The following is a 15,123-nucleotide window of genomic DNA, read 5'->3' as shown; positions in this document are numbered from 1 at the left end:
ATTTCCTACTGGTTTATGTATTAATAATTAAAATCAATTTCAATGAGTGAAGTTCTCACATACTGGTAAGACCAACTGTAAATTTATATGAATTGTGGTATATAATTGAATAATTTTTGCAAAGATTTAATCCACAAAGTGCTATCCATCACCTCAAAATACAAGAACTGATTTTGCATTGATTACTGTTTTCCATTTTATGACTATAGTAACTAAGAGTTCTAAATTATGGAATAATTATTTCTAACAGACAAATGTCTCGTTAGCTTCTTTCAAAAGGACATTCTAAAATTTATTAAACTAATTCAATTAATAATCCATAAATGTATTTTTCTACAAAAATTGTTAATATCATATTTCAAAATGCATGGCACAATTTAATCCATCCTTGAAAATATAAAAATATTCTATGAAATACCAATCATTTTTATTAAATTTATTTAAAAATTATCCATTTTCTAAAGTATATTTTTCTCTCATTTGCTTTAACTTGCTGCCTCTAATTTCCAATCAAGTTTTGTTCTTTCTTTTTAGAGATAAATAACACTTTCTAAATTGAAATCAGATTTAATCAGCAAGTGATGAAAAACAACAAATTCAAGAAGAAAGGAAAGAAAGCAAAGTAGTTATTTATAATTGTATTTATCTCAAAATCAGAAGGAATAATGTAGATGGTAGACTTTCTTTGTAAGATCAGATTTTTTAAACTAGATTTTTCATTACGTCTTATAATTTATTCCCTTTCTTTGTTTATCAGTTTCTTTGTTGTCATTTCCCCTTTTTTTCTGTCTCTATTATTTTACACAATATCTTGACAATATTTACAATCCTATTTTAAGTGTAACTTTGATTTTATTTTTCTTCATTTTTTTTTTCTATACTTAGATGTAATAAAGGAACAGGCTTCAACATTAATGAAGACCAACAGAACTTTTCGATCACTTTCTTTGAAAGATACCCTCAGAAGCCATGTCTGGTAGGGTTGCTTTAAACCTTACATGAGTAAAGAGATGCTTATGTGGTTCTGCATTTTTAGGAAACAAAGACAAATGTATTGTGCCTATAAGTTCAAAGTTAAATGTATATACATGTCAAGGATTGAGGCATTTTCATACTCCAGAAGAAAGCTTTCAGTCAGAAGGAAAATAACAAGAAAAAACTTTTAAAGGCATGATGAAATCGTCAATATACTACTAGTAAAAGACAAGGTAATACAATTGCTAGAAAGTACAAAAGATACAAAAGAAAAATGTACTTTATGTTATAATCCTATGGGAGGAAAATTTTCAATATTGTCTTTCTTTTGAGACCAAAATAATGGTTTTACATCTAATTGAACTTATAATTTTGAGCAACTAAAAAGTAAAAGCTATGCTCGGTTCCAATAAAAAGAAAATATAAAAGGTATTTTCTTTGATGTGATTATCATTCTAAGCTATTAAATATATTAAAGTAATTAATGTACGTTAAAACTATATGTAGATGTTTTAGTTTCTACAAGGATGTAGAAAACTGGAAAGAGTATTGTTCTCACCCTTATAACAACAACAACAACAAAAAAAATCCTGGAGATAAATGTAAATTCACAAGTTTTCTTGAACTGTCAGAGGATTGAAGTCACAGGGCAACTAACTAACCTTAGATGGAAGTGAAAAGATAGACACCCTACAAGGAGAGACCAAAAGTAGCAGACAGATAGCAACACACTGCCAAGAGACAAAAGAATCAACAGAATCAGCTTCAGATATTATGCAGATGTTAGAAATATCAGAAAGGGGAATTAAAATGATTATAATCAATATGCTAAATACTCCAGTGGAAAAGTGACAACATATAAGGACAGATGTGCAATTTCGACTGAGAGATGGAGTTTTAAGAATGAATCAGATAAAAATGTCAGCTATTAAAGGTTCAAAACAGAAATGAAGAATGCCTGTGGTGTTTTTATCTGTAAGACTGGACATAGCCAAGGAATGAATAAATGAACTAAATGAACTTGAAGATAGGTCAGTATAAATTACCCAACTGAAACACAAAAGGGGGAAAAAAGAGTGGCAGGGAGAGGATAAAAGACCGTTCAGCATATCAAATGCTCTAACTTATGTGTAATTAGAATCTCAGTGGGAAAAATGACAGAACATTGCAGAAGAAAAATTTGAGAAATAATGGCCACAATTTTTTTAAAATTAATGGCACACATCAAATTACAGATCTACGAAGCTTAAGGAACACCAAACAGATAAAGGAAAGTAACAACAACAAAAACACATACCCAGGCAAATCATATTCAAACTGCTGAAAATCAAACACAAAAACAGTCTGAGGGTAGCCAGAGGAGAAAAAAAATGTGTTTCATGCAGAGGAACAAAGATGAGAATTTCAGTACACTTTCCATCAAGAACCCTACAAGCTAGAAAACAATGGCGTGGCACCTTTAAAGTTTTAAAAATGAAAAACAACCTGATATCACAGAATTCTATAGTTAGTGAATATATCTTCTAAAAATGGAGATGAAATGCAGACTTTTTCAGAAAAACAAATACTGAGAAAATTAATTGCCAGCAGACCTCCATTGTAAGAAATGTTAAAGAAATGAAGAGCACTGGAAATAGAATGAATGGAACAAAAAATAAACTTTGCCTTTAAAAATGTGAAGAAAGATTTACATTCATATATGACTTATGACATGTTATGATTTAATCTGCGAACCTTAGATTAGATTAAATTATATTTACTACTAAGGTATTATCAAAATTATTATTATCCTGTTCCAGCTCCTATAACAAGAATACCAAAACTAGATGGCTTATATTTGTTTTTCACAAGTTTAGAGACTGGGTAGTCCAAGATAAGGTACCAGTATTAGGTGTCTGGTAAGAGCCTACTTTCAGGTTCATAGATGGCTGGCTTCTTACTGTGTCCTCACATGGCAGAAGGGGTGAGAAATCTCTCTAGAGTCTCTTTTGTAAGGGTACTAATCCCATTCACGGGAGCTCTACCCTCATGACCTAATTATCTTCCAAACCCTGACTTCAAATACCATTTTATCAAAGATTAGATATCAGTATATGAATTTTGAAGAAATACAGACATTCAGTCTGTAGTTGTCATAATATATTTGTAGTTTATGCCTCCTAACTCTATAATAGTTATTTTGTATATATTTCTTTTTGTGTGTGCATATGTATATATTTATATGTCAACACAATTTTCTGATAGGTATTAAAAAGTTAATGATGAATCAAAAACTGTGCACCCAATGTAGTATAGAGGAAAGACAGGAACCAACACTGTTAAAATCTGAATGATTCAGTATTTCATTTACTGTTCCATATTTGTATACCATAATGACTATAATATGCATTGTCATTGTCACAGTCCCCTCTTACCACAGTTAGCATATTCTTATGGTAATTTAAAGATATTAAAACGTTTGACTTGTTTTAACCTAAATATTAATTTTATATTATGATGTACATTAACTAAAATTTTTCATTAATCAAAGGAGCTATGCTTATTCTGAAGTAATTCTAAAACAAAATGACAAATATTTAAAGATTGAAAATTGAAGAATTTAATTGAACAGGTAAGAAATATGGTGTAAGATTACATAAAAAGAATATGATCTTGCTTCTGAATTTTTATTTTAAATAATTAGTGAACGAAGTAAACGAATTAAGTTATTATTTTTAAGAATTAGGAATAATCAAAATACTCTGAGAATTTTGGAAATTTCTGATTATTAAACTAGAATCTCATCAAAACAATTTTTCCTATATTGGTTCACATGTTATATTATAATTCTTTTACCTTCTACATATTAATAAATATTTGTAAGCACTCACAAGGTTCATGAAGATCCAGCTTTCATTAAAGCTTACAAATCGATGATGAGATCACTAATGACATACAAATAAAAGCCTAGATTAAGTCAACATATTAAATACATTAGTAAATATAATTTAGATTTAGTAAATTGAAAAGATTTGAATATAATTTAGATTTTGGGGGTGAATTCAGTTTAATCTGTTATGACTTTACTAGAAGGTTTAAGTAGTTTAAAAGTTTCCAAGTAGAGAGAGAATGAAAAAAGTTGCCGTAGGCTAACTCTATGGAATTATAAATGCTCCTAGAGATTATCTATTCCAATCCATATATATCATAAATAAATTCTTGAGAGACTGATTTAACTAAAGTCTAAGGCTCAGTGACAAAGCCAGCCATCTACCCATTTTTTTCTGTTTCTTCTAAGATTCTTTAATATTTCTATCAAGGCATCATGTATTTTTTTACCTTAAAGGCTGTAGAAAGTTGTCCTCTTTCTGTCCAACTAGGAGTTGATGCCCAAGTAATTCTTGAAGGTTGAATAGAAGTTAATCATTTGAGGAATGTGACTAGAACAAGTCCAGGAGGATGGAGCGGCATGTGGAGAAGCATGGCAGGAGTCCAGAACAGTTTCTTTGAGCAGCTAGCTGCATATAGCTTGTAGCGCTGAAGGATTGGTTGGGTACTTGTGCAACTGAAGTATTTCCCTGTAGTATTAAAAAGGGTCAGTTGCTCTGTTATAGGTCAAATTAAATTAATAGCACTATTGCTTTTTTTGTTGTTGTTAACATTGTGTATTACTTTGACAAGACACTGATTTTTTATTAAAATTTAGGTTTTCGGGTTTTTTTTTTTTTGTACAAGACTATGTTCAAATAAGTGGTGTTGGGTTACTCAAATAACCTGTAAACTATTTTAAGTTCATTTCTCAATTCGTTTATAAAATGAGGCAAATATTACCTATGATCTGATCTTTATGTCAGAGAATTAGAGATGATTGGATATGGATATGGGTCAAAACTGTTTTTGTTTGTTTGTTTGTTTTCGCTTTTTAAGTAACAAATAGACCAGGGAATTTAACTCCTTTACCGCAGGTCAGGAAATACCATTTTAAATTTTCCTTTGAGTACTAAATATATTACTTGGGCCCTCAAGGGAAAAATGCATAATAAAAATGTTATATATAAATATTAGTATTACAGTTTTTTAAAATTTAAAATATCAGTTAAATAAAATGACTTTGTTTTCATACATACAGTCTCTAGGCATTTGGTATTCTTCAGTCCACTAAGAATCCTATTGCATAAACACTGCATTTGTACCCCAATGGCTCCATGTTGGCCTAAAATAGTTCATGTGTAAAATGTATTATTGATCCTGTTCACTCGGTGACATGTGACTCATTCATTTATCTTCCATAGCATGTTGATCTGGTACATTGCCCAGCCCTTAAAAATGAAATTATGCTTTCTATATAAATATGTAATAAAACATTCTGCAAGAGAAATATACATATGAAATTACGATTGGCCTTTGAGAATTAAAATCAGTACATAATAGATCTGGGTCTATAATGCAAATTTCCTGAAATTGGAAAAATCTACATGACCCTTAAAATGTGGCTGTATTAGGCTTCAATGTATAAATATCTAAGGAAAGTAGACATAATCAATCATAAGGGGAGGGTTTGGTAGTCATTAAAACAACTCTCCACAGAAAAAAAATGTCAAGAGATCAAACATTCAAGTATCTTTTTGTGCACAATATAGAAACATTTGCATCGTTGATTCCTGCAGTAGGTATAATTTATTGCATAAATGGAAACATTAGTTCACTTAGGTCAATCAAAGCTCAAGCATTTTCTTGTCTGTACTGTTCCATGCTCCATGTGCATCCTTCTTATTTGCTTTTCCAATTAACATCTACAGGAAAAATAAAAACGAAACAAAACAAAACAAAAAAAACCATAGCTAAGGGCTGAGGGCTTAAGCACCTGGTTTCCTTAGCAGTAACAATTAAAATTGGAGATCAATAAATAAATGTACATTGAATTTTACATAACTTTCACATGAACATTGTTCAGATGAGTCTGTTCCTACAAATCAATTTATTCTTGGTGAGTTTTCAAATCTGAGAGACTAAAGGTACAATTTTGAGAGACTACAAAGGCATTGTGAACATTTATAAGTGGAAATTCTATTTTCTGTAAGTCTAGTTTTAGGCTTTCTAGTATTTGAAAAATTGGTAGACATAAAATATTTATAGAACCCACTTGATTGAGAACTTGATTGAGAGATTATTACCAATCTCTAGTCAACAGATTAAAGTAAATTCTTATGTTAAGTCAAGTATCTTTCCATAGAGTTATTTTTATCTATGAAATGTCAATTAGTATTTGAAATTAGTAAGATATTATTTTAACTTATTTGTTAACCACTACTTTTTAATGTACATGAGAAAAGGAAAAAATTATTCCTTATAAATAAATATGCATTGGACATTAAGATTCTTTTATAAAAACTTGCTGATCAGAATTCATTCAGAGCATGTCTTGGAGTAGTTCTGAGTTTTGTAACCTCTGTCCCTTCAAAATTTTTTTTTTGTAAGATATCATTTGTTAGAAAATGTGATACACAGTCAGCCTTTTTTGGCCAAACTTTTATTTATCATTAACAAGAGTGTATTTCTTTGTTTACATGTAGAGAAATAGACCAAAGAGTGAGAACATTAAAAATAATAATAAATAATAATGTGGGGCTAGGCTGTCAAAATTAATTTTTTTAACAAAATTACATCATTTTTTAAATTTCTAAAATTTTGAAAATATAATTATTCTTAAAATTGTGGACTATAAAAGGTTTTCTCTGGCCTTTCAAGAGTTAAGTGTTTAGAGTCCTTTCCCTGATTTTTTATTCCTCCAGTCTATGCTCCATGTTGAGGTTAATGTGGGTAGCTGTAATGGAACAGTAAATGTTCAGGGAAGAAGATAAAAATTGTTTATCTGACTTTCTGATATTACAAGAGGTAAAAGTGTTACATAATACCACGATAACTAAAATTCACTGGATTTAATTAAATTTTCTCATGCTAATTTCTAAATCATCAGTAATATAGGAAATATACATAAAATTATCATTAATGGACTAGTTTATTTCAACTACATCTTGCTATGACAAGCATATTAGATATGTTTCTTTGGGAAATCCTAGTAGAGACTGCTCTTGAGTGGTTGTCAGGAAAGGAACCAACCAATATGTGTGAGTGCTGCTGGATACCAGACATCGGGTTAAATGGTTTATTTAAGTTATCTTGATAGAAAATTAAATGCACATTAGCCCCATTCTTAAAGAAGAAATCGAACTCTCTTAGTGAGTATATGCCTGTGTTAGTTTCCTATGGCTGCCATCAAAAATTATCACAAACATCGCGGCTTAAAACAACAGAAATTTGTTCTCTCTGGCTGGAGGTCAGATGTCTGAAATTGAGAAGTCAGCAAGGTTAGTTCCTTCTGGAGGTTCAAAGGAGAATCTGTCCCAGGGCTATGGCCTAGTGTCTGATGGCTGTCAGCAATTCTTGGTATTTCTTGGCTTGTGGACTCTTTACTCCAACTCTGCCTTCATTTACACGTGATATTCCCTTTCTTTGCCTCTATTTTTGTTTATTTCTTATAAGGACATTGGATTTAGGGCCCACTATAAATCCAAGATGATGTCATCTCATCTCAAGATCATTAACTTAATTACATCTGTAAAGACCCTATTTTCAAATAAATCACATAATGAATTAGGGTTACCACTTGGAAACATATTTTGAGGGTGACTATTCGACATTCTATAATGTACAGTGGCAGTCAGAATTCAAAGACTGTTTTTTCTCAGACTTTGTACTCCTTTAGAGTACAAATGCTTTTCATTGTTTTACACCAACTCAATAAATATGCTCCAGGTTCTCTATTAGGCACAAGATGATATTCTTAGCATGACTAAAAACATAGTCCCTGCCTTTGAAGTGCTAGTGAAAAACGGCTATCTGTAATTTCCAAAAAAAACAAAAAAAACAAAAAGAAAAAAACAAAACTCATAATATTATCTCATCGTAATTCCATAGAGAAAATATAAATTAAGCTGCTTACTGAAATATATTATCCTTTGGTTTTGCTTATCATTTAGAAAATAGTACAATAAGAACATTCAATTAGATACAGTGGATATTATTTATTACAAGAAACAAATAGTACTTTTAAATTTCTTGTTTTATCAGAAAGATGGATAAAATATAAAGAAAATTAATTTTAACAAAATATTGTTTTTAAAGAAAAAAATAAAATATTAACTCATTAAATAAACTCCAAAAGTACTATAAAGATTTCAAATATGAAAACTTTCTAGAGAGAAAGTTCTTCTATGAGCTAAAAGATTATATTGTGTTTTTTTCTGGAGAAAAGAATGTTAATATTTAATTACTGAAGTATGGGATATTAAATATTTTAAAATATTTGAATACAAATTACATTATTTTATGAAGATCAAGTTATTTTAGAAAAAATAATTTTCTAATAGTTATAAAATGCATTTATATTTATAAAGATTTTATACAGTAAGATATCTGTAGGTTTGCTTCTTGATGCTGGGCTTTTCATTATTTTAGGGAAGAGTCGATCATAAATGACAGCATGTCACAGTTATCCTATCTGTTCTTTTATGTTAAATATCATAGTATGAATCAGCCAGTCTGATTTTTACATATATCACAGTAATGACAGTTGACCCTTGAACGATGTGGAGGTTAGGGGCCTGAGTCGCCACATAGTTGAAGTTCATGTATAACTTTTGACTCCCCCAAATCTTAGATACTATTGACTGGAAGTCTTATCTGTAACATAAATAGTCAATTGAAACATATTTTTATATGTCTTATATACTGTATTTCTGTAATACATGAGTTAGAGAATAGAAAATGTTATTAAGAAAGCCATAAGAAGAAACAGTATGTTTATAGTACTGTACTGTATTTATTGATACCATAAGTTTATGTCATCTGCTTACAAAATGAATTGTCAGTACCTATAATATTATTGTCTTATGTGATACAAAACACTGTAGATGTTACATGTATTACTAATACTAGATATAAAAAATGAAATGATAATGTGAAAAGGAAATTCATATTTGTTTACATGTATAATAATTCATGCATTGCTAACAAAGAAACAGCAATATGATTACTTGATGGTAACCTAATAGAATCAATATGATTGTTTCACAGTAATAAGGAAATCTCCAAAAAATTTTTCAATATATTTACTTAAAAAAAAACTTCATGTAGGCAGACCCACACAGTTCAAAGCTGTTATTCAATAGCTTGCTTTAAAAGTCATTTGAGTATGTTTTATATTAGATACTTTATAAGAAGAAAAATCTAATTTAAAAGAAAAAAACTTTAACTTAGTGGTTTTATAGTAACTAGGTGATTTATGTCTATAAGTGCAACACACACTCAAATTATTTACATTATAATATGTCTTTTAAAAATAAAATATTGAAGTAGTTCCTCAAATTCTTCATTTGAAATCAGGTTGCAAGTTACACAAATTTTTTAAAAACTTCAAAGATGGCAAAGTGACTGAATCTTCAGAATAGATTTCATATAGATTTTAGAAGAGGATAAATAGGAGTAGAATGGGGAATGAGCCTTGCAGGATAAGGAAGAAAGCGGGTATAGAACACTAGGAGTCAAAATCTTAAACTTCTTTCTTAAATTGACCACTCTAAAGAGAAATGATTCTACTTTTCATGTTTCTTCCACATTTCTGATTGTTTCCCTTTCTTCATATTCCTGCCTTTTTACTTACCTCCTTCCCTTGACCCTTTCACTTTCTCTTTCCATGTAGCATAGTGATTCATAGATTTCGAATTGAAAAACAATATGCATTAAACCAAAGGGTTTTTTTTGTAATTAACTCTGGATTTTTCTAGGTTTCCTTTTCTTGGTTAATTAAAACAAGTCTATCTAGCGAAGTGGCTAATAGATAATGCACAGAATAAATAGGTAAAAGGTTGAAAAATTAGCAATAACTATTTTAAAAAATGTTTATCTTAAGAGTATATAGAAATAACTGTTTTCTTTCTATTATATTCCTATTTTCCCCAGCAATTAGAATCCATATTGAACAAACTTACTGTCATCTCATTTCTTCAGTTATGAGATATCTGTCACTGCACCTGGGAAAGCACCTGGTCCAGTGGGGGCTGGGGGATAAGTAAATTAGTAATTATTGTCCTGCATATTCAACTACAAAATAAATATATAAATGAACTGAGATTGCAGTCAAAGGGAGGGTCAAATGTCTGGGGCATTTGAATATTCTTTAAAAAGGAGAGATAATTGAGGTGATTAAAGAATGATAGAAAAAACTGTTCTATTTTTTACAAACCTGGTTTCTTGTTTAATGATAGTGAATATTATATTTGTGTTTTTACAAAATACATCAAAATATTGTTAAGATTCTGGGTTAGAAAAGGCCACAGGGAAAGATATTTTCAGAAGATTTCGAACAGGTCAGGTCTTTGCTCTAAAGATGTGGCTCTCCGGGCCAAGGGTGAAATTAAGGAAAAAATGTAAATGGAATGTTCAGGAAGGATGAGGTTTGGAAGGTAAGTCTGGTTTAGACTGTGAAGAGTTTTAGCTGAAGAGTGTGTATTTCTCTTCTTGAGAAATTTCCTTTTTATTTTGCATTTTTCTTCCCTTTCAATAAGCATGTCTTATATTTATAATGAAGACCAAGTTCATTTTAAAAACTGGGGGTAAGGAGACAGCAGGAGTAGGACAGCAAGAATTGAAGTCATTTGTATTTTGTTTTTCTTTCTCAAGACACATGCGAGATGGCCAAGGGTGTTCTGCTCACATCGAGAAAAAGAGAGAGACAGGCAGATACACACAAACACAGACACAGAGATGTTGTATGAGAGCAGTGTTTGGGGAATGAGAGTTTCCAAGTGTGGGATAAAAGAAAGAGCAAATCTTTTAGTATGTTTTATGAAAATGGGTGAGATAATTATATATAAAATAAGATCTGGATTTCTGAGTTTAGTGTTTTGGAGAATACGCAATTCCAAATAATAGTAAAGTCCAGGTTGCACATGTGAGCCCGGAAAACTAACTGAAGTAGAATCTAAATATTGAAGGGAAGAGTTCAAGGTTAGAATGGGAATAGAATGGTGAAGAGAAGGTAAAATCCCCTGGGATGAAAGCCGGAGTTGCTAAGGGACTGAAAACTTTTGGTCATGTGATGAAGTTCTCAGTAGAAACATGTGTGAGCAGACAACAGACCAACAAATATATGGGGGCGAGGGGAGGGCTAACTGTGCAGTAGACTTTAAAGGAGAATAGGATATTTTAGAGAAGTTGATAAAAACAATGTTTTAGAATAAGCGTTTTTTAAGCACAATGATGCTTAATCTGGAACCTGACTGAGTAATGTGCATATCAGTTGTATAGATGTGGATGGAGCAGATAAGAAACTATGGACATATTTTGGAAATTAAAGGGTTTCAGAAGGTTTACTGGATATTGCTAAGAAGGGAGAAATTTAGCATAGAGAAGTATAACTAGAGAATCAACAAATTTGAACAAAAATAGCACAGATGACAGCTAATAAGTTATACTATTAACTGAAATTGTGAGATAAAGAGAAAAGGGATAAGGAGTAGAAAGAAGTATTATAGGGGTGTTATTAGTCAGACCTCAGCACAGATATCAGAAACTATTTAAAACAAGAAATGACAAAATTGTTAGAAGGACTATTGAATTGGAAATCAGGAGTCACCTGTCATCGCTCAGTCATGCCACTACAGGTGAAATGCAGAGGTCAGGAAGCAGCAGGAAACCAATGTCAACAATCATAGCTGCCCAGAGCTCCAAATGACTACCCAGGAGACCATGAGGTCATGTGTTGGAGCCTCTGTGTCAGCTGCCATCCCTTACAGAGGAAGGGTGCCCTTGACCTCTCAGTGCTGTCCAAATTTTACCTGCATGCATCTTATTGGCAAAACCTAAAACAAATCCAGAGCTCTGGTGACGAGGGAGGGTGGGAAATGTAGTTTTCAGGATTCAAGCACCTTAGATAAAGGGAAGATCACAGAAAAGAGTGGGATTGGAGTCTGATAGACTAGCATAAGAAATTTATGAAAATGAGAGATAAAAATCATAGAATGAACCAGAATTGCAGTCTTAAAAACTTTGGTAATCCTTTTTTGACTGCAGTGTCCAGGCCCACATAACTGTGGTGGTCCCAAAACAGAAGGGAATAAAAGGCAAGACTTCAGATCTGATTACTTTGCTCAAATATTACCTGTTTTGGCCAAACCACTGGCAAGTGCTAGGGAAGAACGAAGTTCAGTGCTTACAGTACTGACTGTCTCATTCACAAAACCCAGATGGAAACATCAATCATATTTTGTTATCGTTGTTGTTGTGCTTTTTTTTTTTTTTTCTTTTAGAACAATGGTTTTTCAAGTGTGATACCTAGACGAGCAATAGCAATAACTGGGAACTGGTTAGAAAGGCAATTTCTCAGGACTTAAACTAAATCAGAGTTTTTGGAGGTGGAGCCCAGCATTCTATGTTTTTTTAACACATCCTAGGTAATTCTGATACATGCTAACGTCTGAGAATCACCACGTTAGGTAAAAGCATTGTGGTTATAGGCTTTAATTTAAATGTCAAAGCTCCATTATTTCCTTAAAAGTGAGACATGTACCTAATTTGGTGAGATTACGCTGAAATAAAGCATGATTTTTTTTCATAACATACTGCATTTTATAAGTATCTACAAATGTCATGTCTATGAATTTTCTGATTTAACTGTGTTTTAAGAAGCACAGAGCCTATCATTTGAGAAATTATTTCTTGACTTCATGTAACAAAGGCCTAGCTATCCTTTTGGTATTCAAAATAACATTAGCTGACACTAAATAGCATTTAATATACGTGAAGCATTGCTCTGAGTGCCATGCTTATATTAATTTAATACTCACCTGTAGGAGAGCTGTCATTATTAACACTCTCACATAGATGAGGAAGTGGAGGCATATGACAGAGCTGAGATTTCATAGGTAACTGGTTTGACTCCTGAGTCCGCTTTTTTGCCACTAGCCATACTGTATTAATAGGAAAACAGTACTACAGGGATATTTTCATACTCTATGCATATTTTTAAAAATAAAAGTTAGTTTCTTCTTTTATATGCATATACTAAATTAGAAAATCACAGCTTTCTAGAAAAATAACAAAATATAACATGGACTTTTTCTCCCTAAAATTAAATATATATGTATACATATTAGTCCTCCAAATATTACTCAATTGTATTAATAGTTTAAAATTGGCTTTAAAACCATTATGCATTAAATAATACTTGCTTTAAGTGAACCACTTACTATTGTGAAAAATAATTTTCAGCTGGAAATGCAGTGATAGATGCAAGTAAAAGAAAAACACAAAGGATACAAAACAAGTCATAGCCAAGTTAGGAGCTCGATGCAAACGAATGCTTTTCCTTAGTCTAGATTTCACCTTCTCTTGAAGTAATGGGTCATTTTTGTTGTCTTGACTTTGGAATAAAGTTTAAAGACTCAGAAAGTCAATAACACTTTTGAAAGAGAGAATTAATGAGTCTTTCAGTATAACCAATTTCAGCGATATCAGTGGGACTTATTATAAAATTATTACAAACAATATATAATCACATATCTGAATTGTAACTACTTCCATTTTATTTTTCTTTTATCTGCTATGTGAACTACTTTCTGATAATGGAGTTTATAAAAATGGTTTATTAAAATGTCTAGTTTTGGTATCTACTCATTATTTTAGATAAATTACAATTCCAAATGAGACTTGAAGGCACCATTTTTTAGTGCCAAGGAAATAAAGTAATATATGTTCATGGCAGTGAAAATGAAGCCACCATCAGTCCTGTTAGAGAAATAATACATAAAAGCATTAATTGTTTTCAGAGACTGAGACATCTATGCCTCAGGTAGATACTAATTTAATGGTGATGCTTAAAATATAGTTATTCAAACTCAAAAATAAATTACTTAAATATTTTTATTGCAGTGATTTTCCACAGCCCATGTTTAGAGGAACACTACATTTAATTTTTTTTTTATTTTATCACTGAAAATAGTGAAATTTTCAAGATATTTCTGAAAGATTTTAGCTAAGTACTAGTGACAACTGCAAAAGAAAAGTTATGTGTGAAGCAGTACAAGTCGTTATTATTATTATTATTATTATTAATTCATTTATCACTAAGAGAGCTTTCAAAGATCATGATATATAATCGATTTGGTAATCTGCGTTAGGATTAAGGTTCTTTGATTCACATTATGCCCCAGCCAGTATTTAGAATACATTCCAGAATTTTGTTTTATCTTTGCTTGAATAGGTAATTTTTTAAAGGGTTGGGTTTTAGGGAGGATTTTAAAAAGTATAGTGGCTCTTTTCTTTATACGAAAAGAAAAGGAAGATTAGACTTAACTGAGAGCAAATATTTTCATAGAATATTCTCCGCAATAATAGGGCAAGATGGTTTTAAATGGTCATTGCATTTGTAATCTATAAAGTACATGATTTACAGATGGATATTTGTAAATATTATATGAATTAATAATGAAATGATGCATAAAGGTTATGGAGAGTATAGAAAAGATAATAACTGATTATCAAACAGATGCCTGCTTCTTCGTAGATACTTTCCTTTACTATAGATAGCATACATATTTTTATTTCTACTTTGTCTACTGAAATAAAAAATATTTTCTTTCAAATTTATAATTACAATGGTTACTTTTTAAAAACTGAAATTAAAAAGAAGGAATTAAAACATGATTTATCTTACTATAGTATGACTCATACATGCCAGTTATTATTATAAAATAGAACTTAAGGGCATATTAAGTATGGACTTTGTGATCTTTTTTTATTTTTGCTCCCCTGCCCCCCGCCCAGACTTTGTGATCTTTTATGAATAAGAATTGAAATGTGTTTTCTTTAAGCAAGCCTATGACCTTTATTGACACTTGTCTTAACTCTTTCATGTTGATATAGTATATTCAGAGAAAGTGTCACATTCATTGATAGCTAAGAATTGGTTCAAAACAAAGCATCAATAGATTGTAGAACACCTACAACAACAGAAGGGGAATCAGAAGAAAATGAAACAACCAATAATAATGAAGCAAGCAGGGCTTTGGTGCATTGAAAATCAATGAGGCAGAAATAGACAACTTTCCT

At 31.0% G+C, this 15,123-nt stretch overlaps 1 protein-coding gene across 6 annotated transcripts in view; it reads left to right on the top strand.

Annotated features, from left to right (window-relative positions):
• CCSER1 (coiled-coil serine rich protein 1) overlaps positions 1 to 15,123 on the top strand; it is a 1,108,427-nt gene that overhangs the window by 895,617 nt on the left and 197,687 nt on the right. The window contains exon 12 of one of the 6 annotated variants that reach the window (XM_036226733.1): positions 886 to 5,766. The exons of the other annotated variants lie outside the window; for them this stretch is intronic. Within the exon in view, the coding sequence (XP_036082626.1) occupies positions 886 to 980 (95 nt within the window). The 3' untranslated portion in view covers positions 981 to 5,766. Of the gene's footprint in view, positions 1 to 885; positions 5,767 to 15,123 lie in introns of those variants that run through there. 6 annotated transcript variants of the gene reach the window in all.

This window comes from Rousettus aegyptiacus, unplaced genomic scaffold (assembly GCF_014176215.1).
Source record: "Rousettus aegyptiacus isolate mRouAeg1 unplaced genomic scaffold, mRouAeg1.p scaffold_m13_p_10, whole genome shotgun sequence".
Taxonomy (NCBI): Eukaryota; Metazoa; Chordata; class Mammalia; order Chiroptera; family Pteropodidae; genus Rousettus; species Rousettus aegyptiacus.
The sequence above is the reverse complement of the archived record's forward strand: the minus strand, read 5'-3'. Positions and strand labels throughout refer to the sequence as shown.